At 27.6% G+C, this 16,008-nt stretch overlaps 1 protein-coding gene across 3 annotated transcripts in view; it reads left to right on the top strand.

Moving 5' to 3' along the window:
* LOC129619237 (neuroglobin-like) overlaps positions 1 to 16,008 on the top strand; it is a 67,594-nt gene that overhangs the window by 48,577 nt on the left and 3,009 nt on the right. For all 3 annotated transcript variants that reach the window (XM_055534384.1, XM_055534382.1, XM_055534383.1), the window contains one exon: positions 10,602 to 10,830. In XM_055534384.1, the coding sequence (XP_055390359.1) occupies positions 10,602 to 10,830 (229 nt within the window). The remainder of the gene's footprint in view (positions 1 to 10,601; positions 10,831 to 16,008) is intronic.

Below are 16,008 nucleotides of genomic sequence, written 5' to 3'. Positions count from 1 at the left end.
TATGTGAGTGCGGGGGGGGGGGGGTTGGTGACCCCGGGGAGTATCTCACAGCTTGATGTGTCAGCCATACTGCGGTTTGTCAGGGACCTAGGTATAGAGCTAATGTAAGGGCGATGGGAATCAGAAAAGATCCTATGGGTCGACATGAGGGTGCTTAAGGGCCTTGGTCCCCGTGGAGAAAAAAAAAATCAAATTTCATATAACTCCTACTAATTATTTGAAAAAATGTTTGGGAAAACTTTAAATAGCCTTGTGTTTTGTTTAAACAACAAAAATAATTTTACAGAAGTTTTTTTTTTGTATTTTAATTTTACTTCCGCTCAAAAATAATAATAAGATTTTCATACACATGTTCTAAAAATAATAAAATTGAGTTTCTCACTTAAGTATTAGTCACCACCGTACACACACTAATATGTGTATGTATAAATATATATGTGTGTATAAGCGTGTAGAAATAGCGATAGTGGTCTCTATTCAATAAACTCCGGAACGAAAATTCTTTTATTCATTTCATAATGTTGTAGTTTTTTTTACATCCAAGGATATTATATAATGTGCTTTTACTTACTTATTGAATTAGAGGAATAACAATAAAAATAAAACAAAAATCAAATAAGAATAAATAGAAAAATTAAAGGATGAAAAAGGACAACAAAAATAAGAATGGGAAAACAATATTATAATGATTTCATTAAGCCGATTGTTTGTGGGAAAGTGAAAATATTTTTTCTGGCATTTTTTTTATATTATTACAAAAGTAGTTTTGTTTTACTTTAAAGGATAACTTTAATTAATTTTATCATTAATATAGGAGGAAAAAAATATTAAAGTTCGTAACATAATATTTTTAATGTAATTCCTCATTCTTTGAAGCTCTTGTTAGATTTGAACTAATTCCTTATTTTTGCGCTATAAAATAAGACAGAACTTACAGAAAAGCTGGTACCTGCGAGCCCCATCAGTTTGTAGATTTATGGCATAAAAAGTGTGCACTTGCGAAAAGTTTTATCTAAGTTAAAAAGGAAATCTGACTCATAAATCGAATCCCACTGTTACGTCAATGACAAATACGAATTTAAGAACTCGCATACTTCTCTTTTGTTTGTTCATAATCCTCTTCAAAATGATGTGATGATATCATGAAAAATGTTTTAGACTTATTCGTACTAAATTTTATTTTTAAATTCCATTTTATAAAAAAAACGAAAATTATTTTTATGTCCCGTTATTACATATAGTTTCTCATAAGCTCTGAAAACAACTTAGATTTTCTTTTAGTCCTTTTATTACCAGTCTGGGCATTTTGTTATTTTATAATAATTACAATATTATTATTTGTTAATATATACATATATATATAATTCTTCGGCGTTGTATTCTAATAAAAAAAAATATGTTGAGAGTTTCTGGATGACTAATCAAATGTTGGCCATTTATTTCTTATAAAAATTGAAGAAATTTTTATCTCTACAGAAGAAAAATATTTTTTTAGCATAGTTTTATATAAAAGTTTAGTAAAGTATGTTAATATGGAACAATTGTTAATATAGAAAGCGATTTATTTTATCTACAACAAAAAGGTATATTTAGGCGAATTTATGTATATTTTAGGATTTTATCGAGCAAGGGGCGTGGGGGGGGGGGGGGGGGTGGATGGCCATTGGGCATTATTATTAAATTTTACTTGGTTAAAATACCCGCTGACATCAACTTGTTTTTTTCGTTCCACCATTATATGCCGCCATTCGCCATTTGATTTCTACATAAAAATTCACGAAAAAAGCTCTTTTAAACGAATTCTTAAATGAAATGATCTACAAATCAAATATTTGGAATATTATGCAAGAATTGTAGTAGTTAACCTATACCCAATCAATCTTATGAATTTCCATTGAATAATTTTTTCAGTTGTATTTTTTTTTCTCTCAACATGTTTTAGAACAAAGTGGAAAATCAGAAAACTTTAATATAAAATAGTTTTTATTCGTTTACTGGCTGCGTTAAATTTTTAAATTTCAATTAAATACTCCATGTACTTTAACATTAATTTAACTTTAAGTAGGTTATACCATCTCATTATATTTTTTCTTTTTAAAGGTCTTTTTTTTTAGCCGATTTAATTGGCTTAAAGCACACTAATTAATCCTATTATTGTTTAAACATTGACTGTCGCTCTGAGCACATTATTTACTTAATTCACCATTATCAACTTAATTCCCGTATTTTTTTTGCATAATTTTCTTTTGACAAAAGTTCTGATACATAAGGTAAATAGATAAGCGAATAATATTTTTCTGCCATCTTTGTATATGTTTGGTGTTATTTAAGAACGTATAATAAATTTTTCGCAAGTAAAAATTAATTATAAATTTTTTTTTGTTTGTTACGTATATAAAAATAATAAAAAAAATTTCTTAATTTAAAATAGAGATTGTTTTTGGTTTGTTTGTAAAATAAAAAAATATTCCGTAACATATACATAAAACGGAGAGAATGTGTGTTTGAGTGTTATTTTTGGATTTTAATTCTCGGGAGACGATATTTTTAATAAGGCTGTCAATGTATATAACTGTGTAGTAAGAAATTTGGGTATTTCTGTTAAAAAATTTTCGTTTTCTTTTATTTTGTTTTTTTTCAGATTTGTTTACAGGAATTTGAATCTGTTGATTTTTCTTCTTTTTTTTATATTCAAATTGTAATTTTCTAAGGTTCTCCTTCGTTCCTCCTACTTGAAATTGTATTGTGTGCAATTGAAATTTTACTCTTGAGTCTAATAAAAAATCCTCAAGGCTGTTTATTTAAATTATTGTCTTTTTTACCGTTGAAAATCTTTTTACTGTTTTCTATTAAAAAAAAAAATTCAATTATTTTGTCATTTTACTGCTGTATTGCGAATAATTTGAGGGGGGACGGAAGTTTACTGTCACTCAACTGATATATAACAAAATGAATATTTTTATAGTGTTGTTATGAAAATTAAGCATAATATTTTGTGTTGGATACTTGAAAAGAAACTTAAAGGTGAGAACTTGTTGTTGGAAGTTCTCAAATATATTCAAAAATATTTACAAAATTATATTTGAAGGTTATGTGTGCTTAAAACAAGGTTGAAAATTAAAAAAATAAGGAAATAGTGAAATTTTTATTTCTCAAAATATTTTCATAGAATTTATAACCATTTCTGTTTTTCTTTTGGCTAAGAAAGTAATACAGAATAGAAATTCAATGAAAAATTCAAATTTTTGCAATAAAAAACTTAAGCAAGAGCTACATTTAAAGAGCCAGAAAATAATTCATGAGTAATATACAGTGCTATCACTATAGTATATTAAACCGCAAATATAGAAAAATATCGAATAAAGAGGGATCCCTAGTTAGAATTTTTTCACGTTTTTTTGTTTTTGGAAGATTTCTTATATTATAGCTTTTGTATATTGCGAATAATTGTTATGGAATTTAGGATGTTTGTTATATGGAGATTCTACTCAACTTTCCTTGCTGATAGACGTTGTTCCCTTTGAATTTGAGCTTGTTGATTGTAGATAGCGGATTGGCGAGATGATGCACCGTGATTCAAGAGGTCTATTGTCCCAACTATTATCTTACATTATACATGACGACATTTTCGACCCGTTATTTACTAAATGATGGTGTGGCTTCTTATCTGGTAGCTGATCGACTCCTGTAATTTGTACTATCTTTTTGTCATCTAACTTTATGGGAAATTTTTTCTCAAAAATGTATTTTCTAATCATATAATCCCTCGGAAGGCACAACAGGGGAATCCTACTGTAGAGGGTGTCTCGATCCCCGTCTCCAGATCTTCCATCGAACCGTAGCATGGCTTCCCTTGTTCAATGATCAGATGAACAATGAATAAATGAAGAAGTGAGAAGTCGAGAATCTCCTCAAATACCACCGTTGTGTAAGTTGTCATGGCATTTGTAATGCACACGCACGCCAATCTCTATTTTAGCTTCTCCAAGTTCCTTTTTGTATTTTCGAGCGTGTTTCTTTTTCCCCACGCCACCGCTTCGTATGTTAGAAGCGACACCACCATCAAAGTTTGCATTCCCCTGATGATATAAGGGCTACATCCCCAAGACTTGTCCGCAGCTGTTCTGCATACTGTGTTGTCCCTGGTAGCCATTTTCATGACTACTTCCTCGTGTTTGTGTCACCGAAGTCTCTTGTCAAGTGTTAAACCCAAACATTCTTCTTCAGTTCAATGGTTTTTCCATGCAATGTTATAGCCACTCAAACGGCTATAGGGCTTTTCCCAGTATCGTCAAATGCATGCAACTGACGTTAGTCATGAATCCCAAGGCAACATGACGCTAGCGTCATAAATCCCAACATATGTTGCTAACGCAATTGATTGTCATTTTAGTTTTTTTTTCGCATGTTTTTAAAGGCTAATGCATAAGTGATTTGTTTGAAAATTGCTCAAATTACAGGTGATTGTCATTTGCTAAATCAAGCGATTGACGTGATTGACATGATCGTCAAATCTTTGACATACTGGGAAAGGGCCATAGTGAAGGTCACCACAATCCTTTCAGTCCGGTTCAATCTGAGTTCGCAGAGCACCATCTCTGCGTTATATTTGAGCTTAAAATATTACTCCTTGCCAGTTAACAGTCTTTGTAGCCATATTGTTGAAATGAACACCTAAAATACCTTTACTTTAATTTCACACTATTCTATTTATAATTCTTTACGTAATGACTGAAAATGTAAAGAAAACAAAGAGAATTTTTTTTTTTTTGAAAAAGATAGTAAATGAACAAGTCATGTTTATACGTATATGAGTTATATAAGCTTTCTATAAATACAACAGAGAACATAAATCATCACTATATAGCGGTGTCATGCTAAATTTTTATTGTAGGTGTTTTATATAAGTATCCTGTTTTTTAATTATTCTATGAAAATTCTAAAAATTATTTTATTTCCATTTCCATGTACGTACAAACATGAGTTCTTGTAACTATTGTAAGCATTTTTTTTTTGACATTTTGTTTACAAAAAGGATGTTATCATCTCATGCTCATCGACCTTTTTTTTTCTTTTTTTGTGTTTTGTTTCTTCATACGCAAATAATCATACATATAGGTTTAACTTTCAAAAGTTGATTAATTATACATGTATATAGAATGTGACAGATTTGCCATTATTCTCAATGGTACACCTATTTACACATAACCTTATTTTTGTTTCTGAAAGATTTTTTTATGTCAAATGAAATTTATTTTATGGAACACACGCACATGTACAAATTTGATATACAAAATGTATTATTTTTAATAGATATATTGTGATGAATATTGTCCTTTCTTTGCGATGAGTAAAAGTTATTTTTATTAAAAAGGAAATTGTTATTGATTCAAATTATTATTTCTCTTTCAATATTTTCATATTTTATATTTTGTTCACATAAAATATTTTGTGACAATAAAATTTAATAATTTAAAAGTTCATTATATGACTTTTTTCATTTAATTTTCTTATATTTTATCTTTTAAAAAATATAAAAATATTTCCCAACGGTAGATCGTGACGTTTGTTTATTTATTTTGAAAGTTATTTTCCGTTTCATTGGTCTTAAAGTAAAATCTAATAGTAATTCTCGGTAAATTTAAAATATTTTTACGAACTTCTCATTTAAGATACTTATCACGCTATCAAAAGAGAGAAAGAGCTACATTTATTTCAGTATAAACTGTCAAATTACTCTTTGTGACGTAATCGTATTTTGAGAGATAGTTTTGAGTAACCAAAAAATTTCACAAATAAGAGTAAACAAAAGAAATTATAAAAAAATTTTACTTCCAAATGAAATTTTAGAAAATACTGCAAGGCGTTGTAAAATTCGACATCAAAGAATAAACATTAGTGCTAAAGTGCTGCCAGTCAAATTATTTTCTTTTTTTGTCAAGCTTTATTTACTTACTTTGTCGCTAGGTTTACTCAAAAAGTTTAAATTTCTTAAAAACTGAATAATATTAATTTTTTTATTTCTTATATATTATTGCCTTAAATATTATTTTCAGCTTATATTAATTTTGAAGTGTTTCCGTATTATTTTAAAAATTCCATTTCAGTTCATTCACTTTTTGTTTTCCTTGGTAATATTCTTAGAAAATTGCAAGGTAATAAACCTATTAAAAATTTTTTTCTCTTATTTTTCTCGTGTGCTATACGTAATTAAACTAAGACAACTAGAATTTTTATTCATTTAAAATACTTATGTAATAAAATAATAATTGCATCCATAATATTTTCTAGAATTGTGTCATCATTGCATATTTCAGCACGAATAAATTTGTCGTAAACTTAACTGTAACTATATACATAGTTGTTTGTGCAATTCTATTGCTTTGTCTCATTAGAGCGTTTTTGATAAAACTTCAAATGTTTTTCAAGTTTTATTCTATTTGCCCATCTGTCTTTCTTGTACCAAAAAAAAATTAAAATTAATCTTATAAAATTTTTAGAATTTAAGGATGAAATATTTGAATTAAACGAATTTTAAAATTTTTTCAAAATTTTGTAGATTTAAATGTACAGTTAATCCTTTAGTTTCGAGTTACTCTTTTAAATTAAGCGTCACCCCGCATCTAATTATGTAAATTAATTATGATTTTTTTATACTGTACAGGCTTTATTTAATTTACTCCTTCAGTTTAAAGCCCATCTAACACGATTTTAGGAAATCTTCTTCTTTCAGATCCATTATTTCTACCAATTTTAATATTAAATGATTTTCCAATAACATTTACAGAAAACAACTGTGAAACAAATAAGATAATAATTGCCAATTGCATTCAATGAAAAGGTCGTTTTTTTTTGTTTTCACATTCTGACAAAGCGTAAGTATGTAAACAAGCATAAAAGTGCATCTATAATGGATTTTAAATATGATCATTTAAAATCGTTTAAGGAAGAAAAATATTTTTGAACAAGGACTTGTTGCTACGGTAAAAGTTGAGGTTTTTTCTTAATACTATGACACCATATGAATTAGTTTGTAATTTATGTTTTTAGCAGAACAGCAACTGGTCAAAAAGAAATATTTTTTCTTATGATAAATTGCTTTTTACTATCATGTATTTATTTTTTATCGGGAATTTCATTACTCGGAACTGGTAGTATGCATACATATTAGTGTAAAATTACATGCACTATATGCAGATACGTATGAACAAATTGAAGTGCGAGTGGTGCTCGCTAATTGTTCCTCCCAACCCAATGTAATATTCACCTAAGTAATCTGAGCTTGAATTGTTGAATAAATTATAAAAAAATCGAGAAAACTTAAATTTTTCTATACCCTAAACCTAAGTGAAGGACATATTAACTTTGAAGAAACGGCCTGTACAGTAAGAACGTGCAGATATATTAGAAATATGTTGGACATGTTCGTCAGTTCGTCCGTCCATTCACACGATAACTCAAAAATGAAAGAAAGAAAGCACCACCAAATTTTCATAAATTATTTCTTTTCTGTCAAAGACGGCTGCAATTTGTAATTGGATGAATTCGAACAACAGGGTTCGGGAAGCTGCTATACAACTGTAAAGAATAATTATAAATAAATGTTTTAATTGGAAATTTGGTAAGAATTGTTGTTACAAATATACACTCCTCAAAAACTTTGATCAGCTAGCTCCCCAGGTTTTGATTTTATAATCAGATTGTCAGGGTGTATATGGTGTAATTTAGTCGGCTAAGTTTGACTGATCTGTTCTTACTTATAAATTATATTCTAAGTGGTTATACGAAACACGTTATTTTATATTTGAATACTAGTTGAAATAAAATTTTAGTTAGAAAAGAAAAAAATTTTTAATGATTACTAAAACATTTGATTGGCATCATATAAAATAAATAGAATGAAGTATCGCTTTTATTTGTTTAGGACAACCCAAAAAGGATTATGAATACCTGTTCAGAGAGAGAGAGAAAAAAGATTTCTATCCCATTTTTCTTTATTTATTTTTTATTTTATTTTGTTTGTTTAATTTTTCTGAGATATATTTGAAACTCGTGGCACATTTTCTCAGTTAAAGAATTTTCGAAATGTTGTACAGCATAATTTTTTTTTAATTTTATTTGTTTGCTTAAGTGTGATGAATTAAAAAATTCGATTTGGGTTTTCAACATTTTGCTAGTTCAACAAATAAAGGGCAATTTTTGCATTTTACATTTCTAAATCTACTTTAAATTCAATTAAAATGAAAGCAACCTTTAAAACATTTTTGCATGTTTATATTTTAAGACTTGTTGTTTCAAATTTCATGTACAAATTAAAAATTTTCAAAATAAAGCAAATATTTTAGAAATTGTAGAAAATTTTGAGAATTTAAAGTTAAGTACATAACTTAAAGTAGTTCTTTTTATATTTATGCATGATCAATTCGATTCTGCAACTCGATCATTTTATACCGCAAAGCAACAACATGTGAGAACTTAACCTTATAAAAAGAACCTTCTTCCGAATGGGCTTTTTTATAACTAGATACGATGGCAGAAATGATACAGGAAGAGATTTATCAATTATTCAACAAAAATATTTTCAAAGTAATAAAGCCGTAAAAAAATTATTTGATCTCACTTTCTTTTAAATATACAAGGTTAAAGTAAAAGTGCACGCTTACAAACCATGACACTTTTTTTTCAAAGTTCATTTATTCCTTTTTGCTGTTTTTGCTTTATTTCCTTGAACTTATATAAATCAGATTTTTGTTGTAACGGAAACTGAATTCTAATAAGTGTAATGCAGATTCAATTAAAATGCAATATACATACAAACGTACGTACGTATAGATTTTATTAATGGCGTTCAATGATGAAATTGTCATATATTTTATTTGAAATATGCATGTTCCGTGTGTTTCCTGATTTATTCTCTTATTATATAAGGATTTAAATAATATATAAAATATTCTACAATATTTTATGCTTCAACAAATTTTTTTTTTCAACAAAATTTTGTCTTTATACGGGGATTAAGTTTAAAAAAATATACATATTTTTCGTCCTTGGAGCCCCATAGAAATTATTATAGCTATACATAGAAAACATTTTCATCATTGTAAAATAAAAGGGAATATGTTACCAGTTTTTTAAGGATATCTATTTATATTGTACTCGTATATATGAGTGGATTATTTTCGGATAAAACCAAAATTGTGTAGGTACTCGTATTCTAGTTTTTTGTTTTACACAAAAAGTCAACACTTTTTAATAAAACATTTTCGTCATATCCGGCAAAATTTACAGGTTTGTGTGGTATTGTAAATTTGTAATTCTGTTAACAGTACTGAAAAGAAGATGTGTACGATTGAGGTGGGGCCCCACACTATTCTTTAGTGGAATTAACTTTATATTTTTCGGTTTATTTAAGGTTATATGTCGATCCCCTATTTCATTGTGATATCATATTTGTCTTCCTTATATTTAAGTACTAGTTTATTTTTTTTTAATTGATTTCGTTGTTTCCGGGTCATCCAATTATTTTAACCAATCATATATTTCAATTTCATGTCCCATTCGTTTTCATTCTCTAGCATTATTCCCGTTATATTCTTTAGAATTGTGGTTTCTACTACCTGATTTAAAATATCCTGTTTCTCTTATATGTTGCTTTTGCAAAAAAGACATCCCATTTGTGTTTCCCGAATTTCTTCAATTACTTTTTTAATATTTGAATGCCTAAGTTATTACTATACTACATCTGGTTTGGCTATAGGTTATTTTTCAATCTGGTCTCATTTTTTTCTTTTTCGTAATCTACTTTCCTTTTTACTGCCGGATCTTACCACGATTTGATTCGGAAAAGGACAGAGAGCTGTGTCTTTAATTTTTCGCTCCTAAAAATCGTTTTCCATTATTGAAGTTCTTCAGCACGCGTATGCTATTCCTTCAGGTATCTTATATTGAACCGGCAAAGCTTGAAAAACTTTTCTATTCAATTTTTTTTTATATTTTGTAAAAGCAATCATGAAAAATATAAAAATTTCTTGGAAATCAAATCAAACATACATATGCTTTTTATTTTATCTTTTACTTTTAGTATAAATCCAAAAGTATTTTAAATTTTTTGAATGTCATAACCGAATTTAAAAATGACGATTTCTTTAACATGTTAGATTTACTCTTTTATACTTTAAGCCTAAGCTAATATAAAGGTGTTTTACTTTTGATTATTTGCGACTTTTATTAAAGAAAATACAAGCTTCTGAATGTGATTGCACTATCATTTTTGAAAGAACTTTTCAAATAGCAGAATTTTTTTTATTGCTACAAATATTTACTTCCCTGCACCTACAAGAAAGTATGGCACCGTTTTGTCAATGTAAAATATAAATCACCAACTTACTCACTTTGTTAGATATTTTAATTGTATGCGCGCCCCAATTGCAAGTGTTTAAATTTTGGGTTAACTTACTGGCAAAAAAAATAAAACTGCAACAAAAATTGTGTTTTAATTTTCCACACTTTATTCAACCCTGATCATTTAAAATTTTTACACAATTTAATTAAATTTTGTTATAAAAAAAAAATTAATAAATTTTTTGTATTTTCATTTTCAGATTATTCGAAGAGCATTCATATTTACTCGAAATATTTAAATTTAAAGAATTACGTACACGTGAAGAACAAGCTAGATCAGAAGAATTAGCAGAACATGCTAATAAAGTAATGTCTACATTAGATGAAGGTATTAGAGGATTGGATGATTTAGATACATTTTTTATTTATTTACATCAAATTGGTTCTTCTCATCGACGTATTCAAGGTTTCAAAAGTGAATATTTTTGGGTAAGTGTTAAATTTTTTTGCAAAATCTATAACATGATTAGAATATAAGAAATTTTTTGCTTTATTATTCTTTTTCTTTGTAAAAACATACAAAGAAAAATGAATACATCCAAGGTTATTTGTTTCTAAAAAATATAACCTTGTTCGAAACAAAAACCAATCAACCGCCAACTTCAAGGTCAATGTTAATAGAAAAGTATTTGTGTTCAGAAAAATTTTTGAGATACCATTATTATAAGAACCTTTTGGGTAATTTGTATCACTCATACCTCTGAGGTATACAAAGATGTTGGCAAAAGACTTGTGGCTTACTTGCATAAGATTTTCCTTCCAAAATATTTTTCATTTTATTTCTTAAATGCCTTAGTTATAAAGTTTAAGTCATCCATATTGCCATTATTGTTTTTTCTATTTGTTCCAGCTTACTTCCGACCTCCTCTATCACTTTACCTTTTGTAATATGTTTTCTAGGTCGTTATTTGTTTTCACCTTTTCCTGCATTCAAGATTTTTTGAAAGCTCGATCTGTAAAATGTGCATAGCCCATCCTTTAATTATTTTTGTCTCTTCAACGATTTCATATTTGAAGTGTTTCTCAGATGCTGCATTTTCTATATAAACCTGGTTTGTATTAGTTCTTGTTTTCTTTCCAAGTTAAGCCTTTTTTCATCTACCAAATATGCAGATGTTTTTAGTATTCAATAGAGCTTTTAGCAAATTTAAAATTTGTTTTTTACAAAAATGAAAGGGAAATGAACTTCATTTTTTTGTTATTCAATCCTGTTCCATATAAAGAAGTACATCACGTTAGAACAGTTCATTGCTACCATTTGGAAAATAAGAAAAAGAAAAAACAAAGCAATAATCCTTACACGTATTACACGTACCTCATAAAATATATTCTTAAGAGATCAGTGATTATTACTGTGACAGTAATAGATATGCGTGTTTATGTGTATTATGTGTGTGTTTATATAAAAATAAGCATGTGTGTTAGTCTGAGGAACACACATATACTTACATTTATGTTGCAAAAACATTTAATTTTTTCAAATTTTACATAATGATATGGTAATAAAAAATTACGCTGTCTTTTTCCTTATTTAAATTTTTCAAAGAAAAGAGAATCCTTAATGAGCGTTTTGGGGGAAGTTGAAAGAGAAAAGTAAGTGTTAAAAAATTATGTTTGTATATGTAGTAAAAATGTTTATATTTGAAGAATATAATATAGAATTTTGTGTTTTACATTCACTCCGCATTACATTTGAGGATTTGACACTTAAATTAAAGTAAATTTAAAATACAAAGACAAAAAAACACAACCAGATAAATTGTAGATATTGATTGCGAAGGAATATCGATTCTATATTTAAATTACAGAGAACAGTTTTAAGTATGAGTTTTTCAATTTTACATTAACATTTTAAATAATTTGCAAAAATTTGATAATAATGAAAATTGACAATGTAACAAAATTCCATCCGTTTCGAATCCGAATTCGAATTGCGTCGAGACCACGCCATAGGCCATCCAGGAATTTGGGACATTTCTAACGGTTTTGCAGATGGTGGTCTTTGCTTTGGAGTACAGAAAGCTCCAAAGGATTATTTAGGAGAAAACATTCATAGGAGATATGTGAATAAAACCATTCCCAGGTAGGCAAGTGTCGATTGGAGCGCTTAATTCCTACCGAATCCAATCGGAAAATGAGAAAGGCTTTCTGTCAACTATTAAGATGTGACATGAAGGCATGTGTAGCAATAAAGCAACCACAACAAAAATACCGAAATCGGGCGCCGGAATAAGGCCGGCAAAGCAGTTGGGAGGGTGGCAAGTTGGTGGTAGGCCTTCTCACTGGTCATTGTAGACTGGGTTATCACTTACACGAATTTGAAAAATTTGTGAACCGTTTATATAGATTTTTCCGTGATGAAAATGAGGTTACGTAATTGGAGAGATCGCTGTATATTATCAATGATTTTTGGTTGCTGTCGTAGAATGTACTGTGTTTTATTTATTCTTCTAACAAAGTTGTTCCAATAAATGTTAGAAGAAATTTATACATCAATCATATCAGCAGGTATGTTGTGTATGTGAACTGATCTATATAGTCATAGAAAATGAAATATCTACAATTTTTATACAAAAAAATCAGAGCAGATGATGTTCGTTAAAATATTTAAGATTCTTCAAACGTAATTTTTTATAAAGTTACTTTTTTAAATACTTTAATCTATAAATAGAATCATATAATATGTTCATGTGCTTATACATGCGAAATACTTAATTATATTAAATTTATATATGTATAAATGTATGTGTATGAGTGGTTGCTAAACAATGTACCTATTTTTTACATTTAGTACTACATAATGCGTAAAAAATTTTTAAAAAGAAAAAAAAATTTTGTTTTTTGTTGTGTTCATTAATAATGGAAAAATTTTGTGTAAAAACATTAAATGAAAACAAGTTGAAATTTTTATTACACAAAATATGAAATTAGAGGTACGGAAAAATAGAAATGGAAAGTTATAACGAAATACTCTTTCTAGTTTATGATGCTGAAGAGTGATATAAAAGAGTGCGGTTTCTAAAATCGAAGCGGACTTAACACCTAATTGACGTCTTATAGGAATTTCAATTAGCGAGTGGCATGATTTGAATTGAGAGAGATACACACAACAGATCAATGGATGGTTGGAACTAACATGTGCTGCTACAATTTATTAAAGTGTCATATACATTTGCGCACGTTCATATTTCACGCCATTATAATTTTAGAGCATAAAAATAAACTTAAATTTTTGAAAATTATTAACTTAGTTGGGCTGTTCGATTCGATTTTTGAAAGTGCCGATTTGAATGCAAAGAGTTTGATGTCATTATTATTGCGATCTGTTATACATATAAATATTAAAAATTAAAAAGAAGGTATCCTATGGCTGAGCAGACCAATAGTCTTTTCTTAAATTAAATTTCTATGATAATTTATGGCAACATATTATTTAAATTGTGTAGTCAAAAGAGGGCTGTTGATAACACAGCATTTAAAAAAAAATATTTTAATAAATTTTAAATTCATTTTTTTGGAAATTTAATGTTACGGAAAATTTCGCGAAAATTATTAGCAATAGAATTAATTATTAAGTTTTTTTTACTCAAACTATTCTTTTGTTAGAATTAATTGCTATATGTATATATTAAATTTTATATTAGTTAGCACGTTAATAGCTAAAATCTAAACTTGCTTTCAGTTAAAAAGTTTATTTTTAATGTAATTATAATGCAATTAATTAAATATAATGTCGCTTTTTAAATTATTTTTTGTTGTTTTTAAGAATTTCAGTATTAGGAAAAAATCTTTTTTCAAATAACAATGGGCCGATGTAGAGTTCTTTGGAATGAAAGCATAGGGAACCTTATTTCACATTTTTAATTGGTGAAAACTAGAGTACTCTTTTTGTGAATGTTCCAACATACTATCGACTATTAACAAAAGATTCGCTTGTGTTTTTCTTTTATATTCAATGATCACACATCCTTATATAACGGGAAATCATTTTCGTAAATTACAATATAGTAAAATATACAACAAACTAACTTACACGAACCAATCCTAAAGTTTAATAAATAATTTTTGTGGTTTTATAAAATATTATGTTGTTGAATACTATGTGTATTTTTTATGTGAACATTGTGGAAAGGGACATTATATTTAATTAAATTATAAATTGCTCTTCTCTTACGAGTATGTTAGACCATAAATGTGGTTAAGGAGGTCGTAATTTTTATTTTATTTTATTAAATTTTTGATATATTAAAGTAATTTTAGCAAAATTTTTTAATATTCGTTAATAATACAGGATTTGTCCACAAATATTTTAAAAATTAATAATTAAGGAACATATTTGTAATTAATTTTTTATGAATACCATGGTGTAGTGATTGCAGGACTAGCTTTTTAAGTGAAATGTTTCTGTCTCATTCAAAATATATTAAAAGAAATCGATGAAATTATTATAAAAAATATAACCAATATTGTATAGCTTAATAACCTAAAATAAATTCACAGTAAAAAAAAATTGGGGTTGTTCGAATTTGCAACGACATCTTTCAAAATAAGTCATCTCCTAGGATCCTAGGCCCACGCAAAAAATCTGCGGTTTCATTGGGGTGAAACCGTAGATCATTACTGCGAGCTTGCTGGTAGATTATCAATAGTCTTATAAAATTTTACTGTGCACTTTTTATAAAAATTTAAATTATTCTAAAGCTTCATAAATAAGATTGCACCAAACACTCACTGTTAAAATTACATTGAACCCAAATATTTTAGCTCCAATCTATTCTTCTTTCGTTATTCATTATTATTATTATAATATTTTGATTATATAAAATATCTTGTTAAATTTTATATGTGAATTTCTGTGTTTGTAATGTTTTCATATCATGAAAATCACAAAAATGCATACTTAGTGTATGAATGTGTTTTTTTTTTACAAAAAAATATCAAATTAAACACAATGAATATGTTTATGAACAGTGATGTACACATAGGGAGATTTTAGAACAATATTAGAGTAAGTAAAGCTCAGGGAAAGCAAAGAATTTTCGGATTTAAATAATGGCATATTAAGTGATGAAACTACTAGTAACGTATATTAATAATTTTAATAAATCTATGAAGGATTATTTAGAAAAAACAATATTATACCACTTGTTCTAAAGGAAGAGGTTAATCGTGAATGAACTTAATAAACAAACATAGATGTTAATGAAAACTTTAAATAAGGTCATAAAAAATTATTAACTGTCTACATTATTGAGAGAAACACAATTGACGAGTCAGCTACAGCACAATAATAATGCTGCTCAGATATCATTAATTATTGTTGCTATTCCCTCGCACTTGTTGATATGTTCTCAAAATAATTGCGTTGGCAACGTAATCTTTAATATTAATAATTTAAATTGTTTTTTTTTTTCATATTTAACAAAGACAATAATGAATAGTAAAAATAAGTTCCATCACTGTCATCTAATTTTATTTTAATTTGATGCACCCTTTTTAAACAAAATAAATATTCAGAATATATATACAAGAAATAAGGAACGAAAATATAAGAAGAATTAAAATAAACAATGATAAAAAAAAATACAATAAAACTGAAAAAAGTTA

Source organism: Condylostylus longicornis, unplaced genomic scaffold (assembly GCF_029603195.1).
Source record: "Condylostylus longicornis isolate FDR11 unplaced genomic scaffold, ASM2960319v2 ptg000011l, whole genome shotgun sequence".
Lineage (NCBI taxonomy): Eukaryota > Metazoa > Arthropoda > Insecta > Diptera > Dolichopodidae > Condylostylus > Condylostylus longicornis.
This window is presented reverse-complemented; position numbering and strand designations above follow the sequence as displayed.